The following is a 14,720-nucleotide window of genomic DNA, read 5'->3' as shown; positions in this document are numbered from 1 at the left end:
GAATAGTTTTGTTTCAGGCCATATAGGTGAATCATGTTGGGGATTGTTGCTAGGCGAGAGGCAGGGTTCACCCTGGACAGGTCACCAGTCCATCTCAGGACCAACACATAGAGACAGACAACCATTCACACTCACAGTCACACCTACGGTCAATTTAGAGTATCAATCAGCCTCGTCCCCTCTTGATGTCTTTGGACTGTGGGAGGAAGCTGGAGTACCAGAGAGAACCCACGCAGGAACAGGGAGAACATGGAGACTCCACACAGAAAGATCCCGTGATGGAGCCGAGGTTGAACCCAGAACTTTCTTTCTGTGAGCCAACAGTGCTAACCACTGCACCACCGTGCTGACCTGGTATCTTGGTTAGATAACCACAAATTAAACATGTTTTTTTTTTTTAATTAAATGAGCTCTGCTGTTACAAATGTATGAGAGGGAGCGATTGCTAAATTTCTTACTGTAATTCTGGCATGTAACTAACATGTTTTAACACCAACGTGCCACCCGCAATAAAATATCTACTGGGTCCTCTTACTTGTATTTAATCTTATAATGTCGTCGATGTTAAATTGAATGTTATTTCATTGGTTTTACGATGTGATCTGCTCTTCTTCATTAAGCCTTGCCTGGTCTTGCCTGGAAAAGGTTTTGTATGTACAGCACATAATCCAACGGGATTAAGTGTTCCCAGAAACATACTGAAGGTTCAGCTCACCTGAAATAGCTAAACATTACTTTTATTCAGTAAAGGATGAGTTCTGAGGTCCATTGTAAAACAATTACAGAGTGTCCATATGAATATAATTTCTTCTGTGTATACTGGCTGTTCAAAGATCAATTCTTTCAGTACTGAGGGGCCAAATCCTGAGTTAATTGTCAGCGGAAAGATCTATAACCGATCTATGTGAGGCTAACGTGAGCTATCTGCCATCCATATTAGTCAGGTAGACAGTTAAGGGAAATAAGAGGTGATCAATGCAGCTTTGACTCACATAAATAATGCATGAGTGTGTGAGTGCAGTTTTACTTTTGGAGACACACGAGTGACATTACTTTAGCATTTGACATGAGAAAAATTCAAACCACGCACCGATGATTCACAGGGGGTTAATCACAGCTCCCCAGCTTCAACTAGAGAATGGAATGCTCCGCAATGGTAAACTATTTATTAAGAAATAAATACAGGACCCGTAAGGATATTTTTGGAAGGTGTTGTTAAACAAAAAAACAACCCACTGTCATCCCTCATTTAGAACCGCATTACTACTTCAGAGTGATTTACAGTATGAGTTCCCATTTTTGCTATTAATTTCTCAAGAGATACATAACACACCCTCACTGAATACATTATCCTGGAGGCCTAATATTCATTGTACCCTGTTGTATCATGAGACAAGGTCTCCACCTGTGGTTGTAAATATTAAGACCCAATCTAAAAGACATCATCGGTGGATTTCTTACTGAGGAGTTAATGAGGCAGGGGCTCGCCTAACAATTATCCTGAGGGAAACCATGGAGCTCTTGTAAAATACTCTCAAACTGTCTTGAAAGGCGAAATGTGGTTTAAGCAAACAACCAGATATTGAAACTGGCCTGGTATGTCTTATCTGCAAACACAAGTGTCCACACAAACAAAGCAAATAAATCATTCCTTAGAAACCACCTCAAATCCTGAATGGTTTGGTCCGCAGGGATGGGATTATGTGAATGACCTCTATGGTGAGAGGTGGTTCTTGCGATGAGAGGTTTGGGGAAAACCTCAACACTGGATGCAGTAAGCATAACAGAAAATACTTGGTAGTCAGTATTTTTGATGCTGCGGTGGACGACGTTAGATGACCGTTCAGCTCACTTTAGCCTGTGTCCCTGCGGTTGATTGATGTGTAGTTTTAAGCTACAACTTCATGACCAGAATCGGAAGTAAAGAAGAAGATTTAATGTGGGCTAAGGGCTTACTGGGAAAACTTCATGAATCACTGAGCCTTCTTGATTTAAAAGCTGATTTAGGGCTCTAAAACTAAATATTTTCATTATGTGCATGTTTTTGGCTTTTTTTTCAGCGATTCAACACGCTCGGTGTGATATGATTTGACCTTATTGTGCCCTGTCAACCACCAAAGGTTGCATGTCTGATGGAAAACCATTCAATAATATATGGCGATGAATCAGGGACAAACACTCGTCAACTCCCTCTAGAGGAGCCGGCAAAGGGAATCAGAGGGATCAAAACACCATAGAAATAAAAGAAACTTGTCCTTTCTCCGTCCCACAGTGTCTCTAACTTCCACCACACAATGTAATGACACTTGACGTTAACTCTAGACTATAGGCTCACTTTTGCTAGGTTTTCAATTAATATTATTGTGCTGCATAGATTGATAGATGTTACAGTGCAGCTTCTGTTCCTTTCTCATGCAGGAGGCCAGCGGAGACATTTTTAGCTTGGCCCTCTGTTCTAGCAATTAAAATGCCTTCAGAAATGAGCAGCTTGTCTAGTTGTTTTTCTCTTCCCATTATAGACAGCGGCGCTTACTCACAGGGTCTGTGGTCAAAAGGTTCGCTTCTGCAGAGGAACAATCCTTCTACTATTCTACACACACGCAAAACAGTTGTCTATATTATTGTATATGTATGTAGCTTAGCTGAATATATACATATATATATATATATATATATATATATATATATATATATAAATAAATAACCTCGCAAACTTACAAACGTTTATTGCCATTCTCTGGAGCCAGACAAGAAAATAGATCTCCTCCTCTCCTGTATGTTAGCTTAGCACAATGAATGGTAGTGGGTGGGAAGTGTTAGCATACCTCTGTCAAAGGTGATTAAATGTTGTTGTTGTTGTTGTTTATCAAAACAGTTTTACTTCTGTACAAATCAAAACCTTATCTGTTTGAACCAGTGGAGGAACTACAGGTTTTAGAAGCTTAATTTAGAAACCAAAGACATGCTATACTGCCCATCCACTCGCTAAGCTAACTAGTGGTCTGCTGGTCTTTGTAGGTCTCAGCTCCCTGAACACACAAAGGACTGAGGGGTGTGGCTCTGAGGAGGAGGGCAAATAAATGATTTTCCCAATAAAGTTGTGTTCCATTAAGCTTTGCTTCATGTTACATGCCTAACTTCCATCTTACCTTAATCTATTTTTTTCATAAGTATAATCTTTCGCTATGGAGGTTAAGATAACACACGCCACTGTTCTGTTCCATATTCCTGTCTGTCATTAATGTTAAACTTCTCCTTAGAAAGGAGAATTATCTTAGGAGACCCCTGGTCAAGGAGGATGAAGCCATGCACTCTCAAAACTTCATTTTAAAAGATCGCAATAGTTTAAACTCAGGACAGCCAAACTTTTCACTCTCACTGGCAATGAACCACTGGAAAGAAAGAACTGGAAACGACTTGGTAGTAGGCCTGGAGCAGATTTTGGCTGTGGTGCAGGTTGTCATAAAGTCTAAGGAGGTATCTAAAAGTTTCTAGCCTTTTGGCCTTGGAAGTTGTCTTGGACAGCAGGTTTATGCTCAGGGGCCCAGCTGAGAGGGCCGTGCTGGATAATGACACACTTTCAAGCAGCACAGAGCAGAAGCAGCTTATCTGGCTGCTAGCCATCCTCACACCACCACCACCAGTGACCCCGATGAGGGATTTATATATTTACACACACCACAAGGCAGTCAGGGGGCTCCATGTCTTCCCCCCTTGATGCTACAAGACGTGAGACTTTATGGATTTATGGTCGGGGGGAAAACGTGTCTCACTGTGGAATAGTAGCGACACGGAGACGTAAACAAACCTTGGGTGCGTCGCTGGAGGCCTTGTGCGACAGGGCCTCAGTTGGGAAACAGCCCAAGGTCCTGTTTCAGGCTGCAGTGATGTAATTCCAAAGGGAGCTGCACCTTGTTGCTGGAGTCATGTGGATGAATACCAGCTGTAGTTATTAATTCACAAGTATGTTAATCAGGAAAGGTGAAGTTTGGTTCCTGTGTCATATGTTTACACAAGAAAATATGATATATACTCATATACATTCTTGGCATACTGTGAAGCCCTCATGCAGAGACCACCCATCTCATCAGCCCATATGGGTCTCTCACAGCAAACTTACAGTATTTATCATCCCGTTAGGTTTCCAAATTTAGATTGCAGAGTTTTGTATTATTTTTATGGGGCCAGAGTGGAGATACAGATCCCATATAATGCACGAATGGATTCAATCCAGCAGCAAGCTCAACATTCAAGATTCAAGATTCACAAACTCATAACAATGCACAATGACACTTGAAGTATATTTTTGTGGCCTGAAAGTTAATGGCCTGAGAGAGTCATTCTACCAGAGTAAGCTGTGCGAGTACTGTATATCCTTCTGAGCTTGTTATTCAACACTCTTGTTTACATAATTGCTCATATTCTTCTGTTAATGATAAATATCTGCCTCTGAAATTTCCATCTATGTGCTACTTTAACTCTCTTAAGCTTACATTACAATATCTATTATCATTGCTGTTGACAAAAAATACTATAATCAGTAAGATGATAGTTTTGAAGCCGTCCTCCCCATCAAGAGTCCTGATGCTCCTTTTTGTGTAGCTATTTTTTTGTGTTCTATTTTGAATGTCCGCCACACAGACTTCTACACTTGGAAGCAAATATCTTACTCTTGTATCTGTAATTTAGAAATAAAGTGTTTGCTATTCTAGTTCCTGCAGTATCTACACGTCTGATAGACGACTGCAGGGCAGGTGGGAGGCTCAGCTGGTCTCTCCTGGAAAATCCAACATGCCAGAAATCTGCAGAGCAAAATGAATGAAGGGAAAATGTCAGCATGTATGGCATTTGCCAAAAGAAAGAATGAGGTTGGATCATTTTAATCAAATTCAACAATCTTGTGAAAAGGGGAGTTCATTTTGACTGACAGGGAGACGTAAATGCTTACGTCCCCTAGGATGCATGAGAAATTCCTCTGGAGTGTAGGAGGAGTTCAGGGAGGCCATGGCACCATCTGAGAGAAGCACAAGCTGGCAGAGGCTGGTGCCTGATCAAGTTTGGAATACTGGTCATCTAAAGGCTAGAGATGCCAGCTTATGACTGAGAGAGCGCCGGTTGACCGACAGGATGAAAGTGGGTGGGGAAAGTGTGTGAAGACCTAGAGTTTGAGGGGCAGATCACCCAGGGATGACATGAATGTCAGTGTAAAATAAACGCTAAAAATAGGCAACAGAGTAAAAAATATTCAAGTTAAAAAATTAGATTTTGAATTGGATATGAATGAATGAATGAATGTCGATGTTACAGAGTTGTTTATCCACCCACACAAACTGCTGTCAAGAACAGGAAAAGACAAGGGGTTGCAGAGAGCAGAAAAAACAAACAGCCACGTTTAATTTCTGTTATCAAGTTACTCTTAGAATTAATATTAATTAATTACATCTGATGTGATCTGTCGCCAGCAATGTTCTCCGCTTAATAGAAAGCTGCAACTGAATGATTTCTCCAGTCCATTGCTAATGATTATTAGCACTGGAGCGTGGCAAATCTTTGTAATTTTTTTTTAACCTCAGTGTTTGAACACAGTCAACTGGGTCCAAATACAGTCACACACTTGAAAAAGCAGAGGAACTCTGTTCTTTTCATTCCTGCAGGAGACTGCAACACTACAGAATACGCGGCTTTACATGTAATTTATATCATATTTCATTCAAGTGAGTAACCCATCTGAATGTTTTGGATTGATTCAAAAATTATCTTTGTGTGTATGAATGTAGCATTTATACAACATCACTTCATTGGAGTGAAACCAGTTGCTTAAACAAAGTGAAAGTTAAACAAATTTACACATCATTTTGTTTATGCTTTGTTTCCTTGCAACTCTTGTAGAGAAGCTAGCTCACATTACATCGCACTGTTAAGATATCAATCTACTAAAATATTCCCAGAATGCAAACAAGATCAGAGCTGGGCGTCTCTACCGAGGAACCTCCCGGTAGAGCCTGCTATGGGAAAGAACTCTGTCAGTCAAAGAGCCGTGACCCCCGATGAAAGATATGGAAAGGGAACTGACGTCAGTTATCTGTTAACACCCAAGGAGACAGCGACGTCGTCCACATCTGATACCAAAGACCCTCCTTGAGCGGCAACAGGGGTTACTACCCTCCTACGAACGGTGTGAGCATCTACCATCACACAATCTGTGTTACATCACATGACCACTGAGCCGACATCATGGCTAAGATCACGCAAGTGAGGTTGAAAGCTAAAATGGAAAATTGGGCCTAATGTTTATATAATCATACTGTATAACCTGCGACTAACTTCTTTTAAATAGGATAGAAATTTATGATGATGTTCTTCTTTGAATCACAACAAGAACACTGGTTGTATGTATTGTATGTATGGTTGTACTCTGCAATGTCCTCCCGTCTCGGTGGTCTTAACCTTTGACCTATGTAGTCCAAATTCTTCTCAGTTCACCCTTGTGGTACTATTGACGTTTGCATTCATATAAAGTGACCTTTGACCTTTGACCATGTCACTGCTATGGAAGCATAAAAGCTTGTTGAATTTTAAAGTTAAAATGATATCTAGATGCCAACACTGCACTCAAGATCAAGTTTACACATTAAATGTATTTAGTCATCTATTTTCCTTGAAAAATTCTTTGGATATTGGGTTTTGAGAAGTTCTCTCTGTACAAAAATCACAAAAGCTGTTACTGCGCACGTTGAAATTACTTTCTAATGAAGCTCGGACATCAATTTTAAGTAACTTGTGCATCCTGAAACCTCCCGCTATTTAGCTAAGTTACATCCACTTTTAATCAACATGTTTTGGGGGTTTGGGTCACTGCTTCTGCTGCTTGCATCATTTGTAAAATTACAGACTGATTATGTAAAGAAATACATACTTTAAAAGGTTTTCAACATCTCATAAGTCCCCCGTTCTTTTTATTGCTCTGTTCAGCAGAACCTCTCCAAATGCCTCCCAATTAGAAAAGTTTCTATATTTTACTGACAATCCAGCTCTTGTCTCCATTAATTATTTCATTCTATTTTTTTTTGTAATCGTATCTACCATGTTAAGCCACTCATCCGTTGTGACTCAAGATCTTTATCTATTCCAGAGACACCATATGGATGAAGTTTACCACTGAAGGTGCGAGCCAGGATTGAATTCTGCTTCCTTGACACGACTGCAGACTGAAGAGTGGCCTGAAGGGTTCAGACTGGCTCATGAGCTCTAATTATTTATTGTTAATGATAGATGCATTTAAAAAACAAACAAACGAACATGTGTCGACTAATAAACACATGAAGGTCTTCAACACACACACACACACACACACACACACACACACGTAGACACATCTGCTCATTTTAAAAGAGGAATAATCACCTCCTACATTAACTCACTAACTTCCCAACATTAACAGTCCCGCTCCGACACCGTGTGGTGTTATTTAAAATTGCAGGCTGCTGAAAGGAAATGGCGTCATATGGTCCAAAGTAGTTTTTAATTTCTTGATTTGAGAAGCTTTTACCATTTTCCAAGAAGCTGCTGGTGATCCACCAGTAATAATCTCGTGTTTAAATGAGGAACAGTGGTTGGTTCAGCGCGTTTGCTCACCCGATGATTTCCTGGACAGGTAACTCTTGTTTGAATTTTGATGTCAGACCACCTGGTTAAAGTCCAGGCTATTAAATAAGTAGACATTCTCTCCCTGGTACCATAAAAAGGAATCAGTACCACAGCGGACAATTCCCATTTTCTATTAATTTAACTACGGTCGGGTTTATAGAAAATCAACTCATCTTGATAGAACTGCGCTACTTCTTCTGATCAGCAGGTGGCGTAAGTGGCTGCTGGATTAAACTCAGCAACCACATAATGTCTCATTCAAGCTTACAAGGACGCAACAAATTTGTTCTGGTGTTTTTTGTTTTTTTGTTTTTGCTTTGTCGTTGTTGTTGAATTTGGGGGATTTTGCCCTTAGTTTAGTCTAACACACAGGAGCCTGACGTCTATTGTGAATTTCTCGTACTATTAAAATATCTGGATAATTGACAGTTATAAGAGCTAAACAATAGATGTCAGAGCAAGAAGTAACACAATGCTATCAGGCTTCTCTTCCTGTGTGTAAGACTAAATGAGGGCTAGAGTGAAAGAGAACTAATTTGTGCACAACAGCGTTTCATGGCAAAGCCCAATGTTTGCGTATGAGTTGGTATGGAAAAGCGAACACCATGTTTATGTGCCCCGCCACCTGTACAGGCAGACAGAAATATCAATAATTACAACAGACCTTATACAAAAAAATAAAAATTATTCTTTAATTCATTGTTAATGTTGTTGTAAGGTGAAAAGAAGTGTTGAATTCAAGCGTGTAAAAGCTTCAGTAATTTCAATGAAGGAACCATGGACTAGTATTACGTTTTGACATGGAGAGCGAAGTATTATATTGTTGTATTTTTACTCTGTTTGTCAAATTGTTTACTCACCGGTATCCACTCCATAATTCATAAGAAGAACTATGCTATCTGGAGGTGTTAAGGCACATATTAATTGTAGGAATTTATTGTCTGCTATAATTTTGTCAACATTTACCTACGATGGATCTCCTCTCCTTCATGCATCGATGACGTCTTGTTATTCAATCAGAGAGGCTGTTTTTAGTTGTAGCTGACCTCATTTTAGAGCCAAACTCAGCAAATATGCAGCAGATCGTTTTACCCTGCACCCTTTACCTCTTTTGCATAAAGAAAATAAATGATAAATATATTCCCCCCACCTGTTTCAGTGCATTAACACAACTATTAACACCTGACCCTCACTCTTCAGCTTGCCCTACACTCATGTTAAGTGGAAACCTGTGGAAGTAACCGCACACTTTTTTCAAGAGCGTATCACTCCGCCGGTGTGAGATGAGTGACAGCACATGCAGAGTGCTGTGGGTAGGATTTGCAAGTCAATGCTCAGATTTAACCTCTTCGCTCTCCCCTCAGCGCAGATCTACTGCCTGAATTCTAAATCAGCCTCTGAAAGGATGCTCTTTTCTCACTTGGCCCTTAAAAAAGGCAGAGGAATGTGAGAATATGAAGTGTGGCATTGTAGAGGAATTCCACTGGAACATACGAAGCTGTTCACAAAAAAAGAAAAAAAAAACAGCAAGCCCTCTTCTTTCACTTCTATGAACTTGCAATGCAGTTTTAGATTTCAGGGCCAAATTGCACACACTGAGATTTGGGAAGTCAAAAGGAGATCTTGTTGCACTTGACTGCAAAAAGGCACAAATCACTCCATTGTTCTCTCTAATAAAGACAACATACCATTGAAAAGTAGAGGCGTACTGTACTTTCTCTCTTTCCAAGGTTACAACAGGTTATGAAAACTGAGTCCTATTTAGGCAAATGCAAAAAGAAAGGACAGAGGAACACAGTATCGATCTCCCCGGTGTTGTGACATGTGGTGCGACTGGAGGAGACTCTTGCGTTACAGCACAGCTCTGGAATTTCTGAGGTCCCATATACACATGCCTGTGGGCGTAAATGTGTCAGCGTCTGTTTTATGTGTGCATACGTGCGTGTGGGTGTCACAGAGGGTATTTATTATTTGTATCTGCCTGCAAGAGGAGATGAGGTGTGTGTGCGTGCGTGCGTGCCTGCGTGTGTGTGTGTGTGTGTGTGTGTGCATGTGAGCGTAGCTGCTGCTGATGTGGGTCATTACCCTTTCTTTTCCCAAGGGGCCATGCAGCAGGAGAGGACAGGCGGGAAGGGGATGGGTGGAGAGTGTGTGTGTGTGTGTGTGTGTGTGTGTGTGTGTGTGTGTGTGTGTGTGTGTGTGTGTGTGTGAGCTAGCCTTCTCATGTTAAAGGGACATAAATCTGGTATTACAATCACATCATTGTGAGGACTTTCCATTTGTGACGAAAGCCTCTATGACGTTAATCATAAAATTAAAGGTATATGACTTGCCTTAATTTTAAGATAAGGAGCATGTTAGTGTTTGAGGTTAGCGAAGGGTTAAACTGGCAGTGGTTAGGGTCTCCAGGATGTCCTCTGAAGTGATGGAGACATGACTGAGTGTGTGTGAGGGGGAGGAAAAGGGAAGAGGGGTCCCAGAGGAGCAGAGACCAATAAATCACTGTGCCGTCTCTGTGCTGACACCCAGCTTGTCTGATGAGGGACAGGGATGGGTGGGGGCAAAGTGAGGCCACTGAGAGTGGAGCACCACCATGACAACACTGTGGCCTTGTCTTCCTGCCATTCTTGACCCCATCCCAAAGGCACTGGGGTACTAAGGAGGAGGTGCGGGGGAGGGGGGACTGGTGGGATGGGAGGCGTACAAAGTACATTAGAGATACCAGAAAACTGAAAGTTTATGACCTGAACTAAAGCACCTTCCTCTGTCATCATCCTTTTCCCTTGTGATGTCATTTTGTAAGAAGGCTGCTTTTACTCAAGAACAGTTGAATCAAATACAAAAATCTGCTCTTTTACTTATAATTATTGATGTTATTCCATTCATTTGCCTGATAAGTTTTTTTGCGATGCCTGAAGAACCTCCTGCAAGCGTTGAGCGTGATTTAGATCAAAACTGAAAAGTGGTACATGAGTTTTTTTCATGTCAGCACTTGAAAATGCAGCATGTTTTGTGGTTTCATTACATTGTGGTGTGTGCTGTTATTGGAGAGATTGGTTTCCCCGCTACGTCTGTGATGGATTTCTATCGTTATTGCAGCAAAATTGTGGGTGTGGGACGAAAGCCTGTGCTATTTGATTCTGAAGGACTTTCTCCCAAACCTGATGTTTACCATTGATGTTTTTACATACTTCAACATTGTCGGCAATCAGTTTCTATTGCACAAATAGCTGGAGGAGAAAATATCTCATGTGATATGAGGCAGTGTTTCTCAACCACTGGGCCCAGGACCACGGATGGGCAGTGAAATTCTTGCAAGTTGAAGCTCACATTTGCAATTTTTTTTTTTAACACGCCCATAAAAATCTGAAAGAACTTGGTTGTATTTAGCCAAAATAATGTTTTTTTTTTTTAATGGGCTCTGTCCTGTTACAAGTATGAATAAGTTTAGCTTTGTTTATTTAATTTAACAAAGGACAGAGTGCCCTTGTGCATTCATTATTTGCAAGAAATCAAAAGATTGGTGCGCCAGATTTAGCAGATAGCTAATTTATGGACCCTGAAGTGGATTAAAATATAGATGATAACATCGAAGGTCATCAGAAGGTACACCTGTGGAATACAACAAATGACTAAATAATGCCTTCTGTTCGAGGGCTCTTCAGGTGTGCATTCGTGGATTTGAGAGAAAACATCTCAATGTTGTTTTCAGGTTGTATCTGCGTCATCACAAGACGAGCAGAACTTATTGATCCGAGCAAAATGTTGTTAGAATCGCTCTCATTGTGCTGCTTTCCAATTAAAAGGGAAAAAAAAAGAGTTGCGTCTGCCCACATTTATTGTTAATATAGTCCCAGTTTGATACCTATATTGTCACCATAGCAACCACAAAGGAATTAAGTTTGAAGGAGTTTATTCCATCATCGCCCCATTTGGATAAGCAGCAGTTTGGCAGCTGTCACTTTAAGTTGTGATTATAAAGGGGATGCGTCCATGTTATTATCCTTTCAGAGACTTGTGTGTGTTGGTGAACGTGTGTTTACTTCTGCTCAACATACATGTGTTTGACAGAAATGTGATTTTCCAGCCTCACACAATTGAGTTAAAACCAAAATCTCATGTTCTGGACCATTGTGTTGTCCTCATCTAGTAGGGGGGTGGGGGTACTTTGATGTCCCTCTGAGGAGGCAGAGAAGGGCATTGTGGACTTATTTAATCACTGGAACTCAGCCAATACACACACACACACACACACACACACACACACACACACACACACACACACACACACACACATACACCTAGCACACTCCTTCATCTGACCTGCCAATAGCAATAATATGTGTCCTTCACTTATCATTTTCTATCATCTATATTATCATGCCCCCCAAACCCCCAGCACAACGCAGCCTCATACATCCTGTGCACCCCTTCGCCAGCTCCCCCGCCCCACTGCCAAACCACTTCCCACACACACTAACATGAAACATCTCCCTGTGCAGCAAAAGCAGCAGCAGGCTGCAAAGCGTTGCATTCCTCATGACTTTTTATTCTAATAAATGTGATCCCAGAATCCGGTAGGGGAGACCAGAGCTGTGCATTAAAATTCATGGAAGAAAATGGCAATAAAATCTTTCTCTCTCTCTCTCTCTCTCTCTCTCTCCACTTGCTCCCCTCACCCCTCTCTCTTTTTCATTCCCTCACTTGTCTGCTCAGCACACACACGCACACACACACACATTCACAATCTGCACGTACACACAGACATATACACAAGCCACACATTTTTTCATCACTGGTGTGCACTAACCCCCCCACTGGCTTGTCTTTCTCAGCATCCCCCCTGCTGTCCTTCATCCTTTATTCTCCTCCTCCTCCCTTCCTCCCTCCCCCCTCTGCTTTTCCACTCTCTCTCTCTTTCTCTCTCTCTCTCTCTCTCTCTCTCTCTCTCTCGCGCGCGCACACACACACACACACACACACACACACATCTATATATTCCAACTCCACCTCTGGCAGGTTGTGATTTCCACTGTCAGAAATTGCTTTTTCAATATCTCGCTCTCTAATTATGAGCCCTGCTAAAGGGGTCTTGCCACCAGAATACCAATTTTCCACACACCCCTCCTTCTCCACAATAATTCTCCTTTTCCAGGTATGCAGACATTCCATATATAACCATGTAGGCATTGAACACATCTACTATTGTATTTCTTTAGGGGGCTGCCATGTCCCCCTGGGCTGTGATTTACACATAGTTGCTCCTGTGGTCTTGAATAATTTCTAGAAATGAACGAGGTGATGCAAACCTTTAAGCAAAATCGATTTATTTCGACATCAAATAGGATGAAATGTAACGTTTTTTAATGCATTGACAGCTTGTGGCGAGAAAAGTGGAAACCACTGAATCTTGATACTGCAGCCACCGCCACCACCACCACCACATCCACCGCCGCCGCCGCTCGGCTCCTCCTCGCATTCTCAATCGCCAAACCTAGGAAAGGGTTAACCTCGCCGAGCGGTTGTAGCTCGCTTGATTGACGTGCGGAACATTGCGCCGCCTGCGCGCTCCAATCAGCGAGCGGTCAGCACACCCCACGTGGGCTTGCCCGACTCCGATTGGACAGTTTTACCAGTGTTTACCGTGCTGAGGACGAGCCCCACGTGGAGATTTCATTCAATCACCGAACAATTCCGGTGAAGCCCTTCTTCCCCCCTTTTTTTCCTCTTTCTTTTTTTTCACTCACACACTACACCTTTTATACACTTATTTTTTCAGAATTGTGTGCATATATTTTCACTAATTAACAACACAAATTCAACAAGAAACTCGGCAATTAATTCTTTGCAAATATCACAAGGCTGTTACAACTTTATAATGTTTCCAAGTAGAGAGAAACAAATCATTTTTAAGGCGGAAAAATTAGCATTTCAAACCGCCTCATTCATTTTGTGGGTATGTGAGAAGAGGAGTGTGGGAGGGGGGGGGGCAGCAAACCATGTCTTTAGGTGCCCCTCTCCCCCCACCCTCTCTTCTTGAAGAAAGCTCCTCATATGTTATGTCTCATTGAGGGTCGGAGGGGGGAGTAGTGGGAGAGGGACTGGGAGTGTTGCGTGAAAAGAGTGCAGGCCAACGAGCGAGACAAAAGAGGCTGCGGCTGCGTTCACTGCTGCTGTGTCCGTCTGCGAAGCCGCAAGCGAACCACACACACACATACACACACCCCTCTCCGGTCTGTAGGCTACGGGCGGTGAAAATACATCGGGGAGGGATTGCGTTATTGTAATTTCTGGAAGTTGAGGACTTGTGAAAGCTCTCCTGGACCGGGCGTTGCTGCTCCTCTCTGGCCGTCCTCGCCACCAGCAGCAGCAGCAGCAGCACAGCGCGGTGCGGTGCGGTGCGGGTTTGGAGATATAAGCCAGAACAAAGGAGTCTTGGAGCGGGGAATGAGCGAGCCTAGACTGGCCCTGCTGTTGCCGCTGAAACACGGCCAAATGCCTCTTTGAGACGAGTGGGCTCCATCGTGTTTCTCGACGAAGCTTTCGGCTCCAGACGGGAGAAAGAAGAAGGACCAAAAAAAAAAAAAAACAACCCCACAGAGAGACGCAAGTCGGCGGCTAAAATGTTTCCTCAAAACCGACCTCCGGTAAGTAGGCTGCTGTTAGTGTCTTCTATTGTTTTCAAGCCGGAACATCCATTCAACTAAGTGTTGTGGTTGTTTTACTCAACCTCTGGTGTATTTCTCCCTTTGTATGCCACATATCGTATTTGTATATGAACGCCCTGTGTTTGTCATATGAAGGTCAGTCAGATTATTATCCTCAATTGCGGTTTAGTGACCCCCCCCCCCCCCTCCATACACACACACGGTTCTCCCCCCTTCCTCTTAACTTTACCAAAATCTCACGCATGTCCTTGCTTTCTACCTTCCATGCTACTGTGGAGTTGACCCAGATGATGAAGAGTGTGAGTGTGTGTGTGTGTGTGTGTGTGTGTGTGTGTGTGTGTGTGTCCCGGCTTAGAGGCTGAGAGGGACCAAAATGTGTCAGCCTGGTTTGTTGACACCTTCTCT

At 42.3% G+C, this 14,720-nt stretch overlaps 1 protein-coding gene across 4 annotated transcripts in view; it reads left to right on the top strand.

The window, feature by feature from the left end:
• Positions 1 to 13,676: 13,676 nt before the first annotated feature.
• tle2a (TLE family member 2, transcriptional corepressor a) overlaps positions 13,677 to 14,720 on the top strand; it is a 40,324-nt gene continuing 39,280 nt past the window's right edge. For 3 of the 4 annotated variants that reach the window (XM_086224142.1, XM_086224141.1, XM_086224140.1), the window contains exon 1: positions 13,678 to 14,294. In XM_086224142.1, coding sequence (XP_086080268.1) covers positions 14,271 to 14,294 — 24 coding nt within the window. In that variant the 5' untranslated portion in view covers positions 13,678 to 14,270. Of the gene's footprint in view, positions 14,295 to 14,720 lie in introns of all 4 variants that reach the window. The other variant, XM_086224139.1, reaches the window with a different exon arrangement.

This window comes from Aulostomus chinensis, chromosome 14, assembly GCF_037954235.1.
Source record: "Aulostomus chinensis isolate RoL2024-O1b breed Wild chromosome 14, RoL_Achi_v1.0, whole genome shotgun sequence".
Classification (NCBI taxonomy): Eukaryota; Metazoa; Chordata; class Actinopteri; order Syngnathiformes; family Aulostomidae; genus Aulostomus; species Aulostomus chinensis.
The sequence above is the reverse complement of the archived record's forward strand: the minus strand, read 5'-3'. Positions and strand labels throughout refer to the sequence as shown.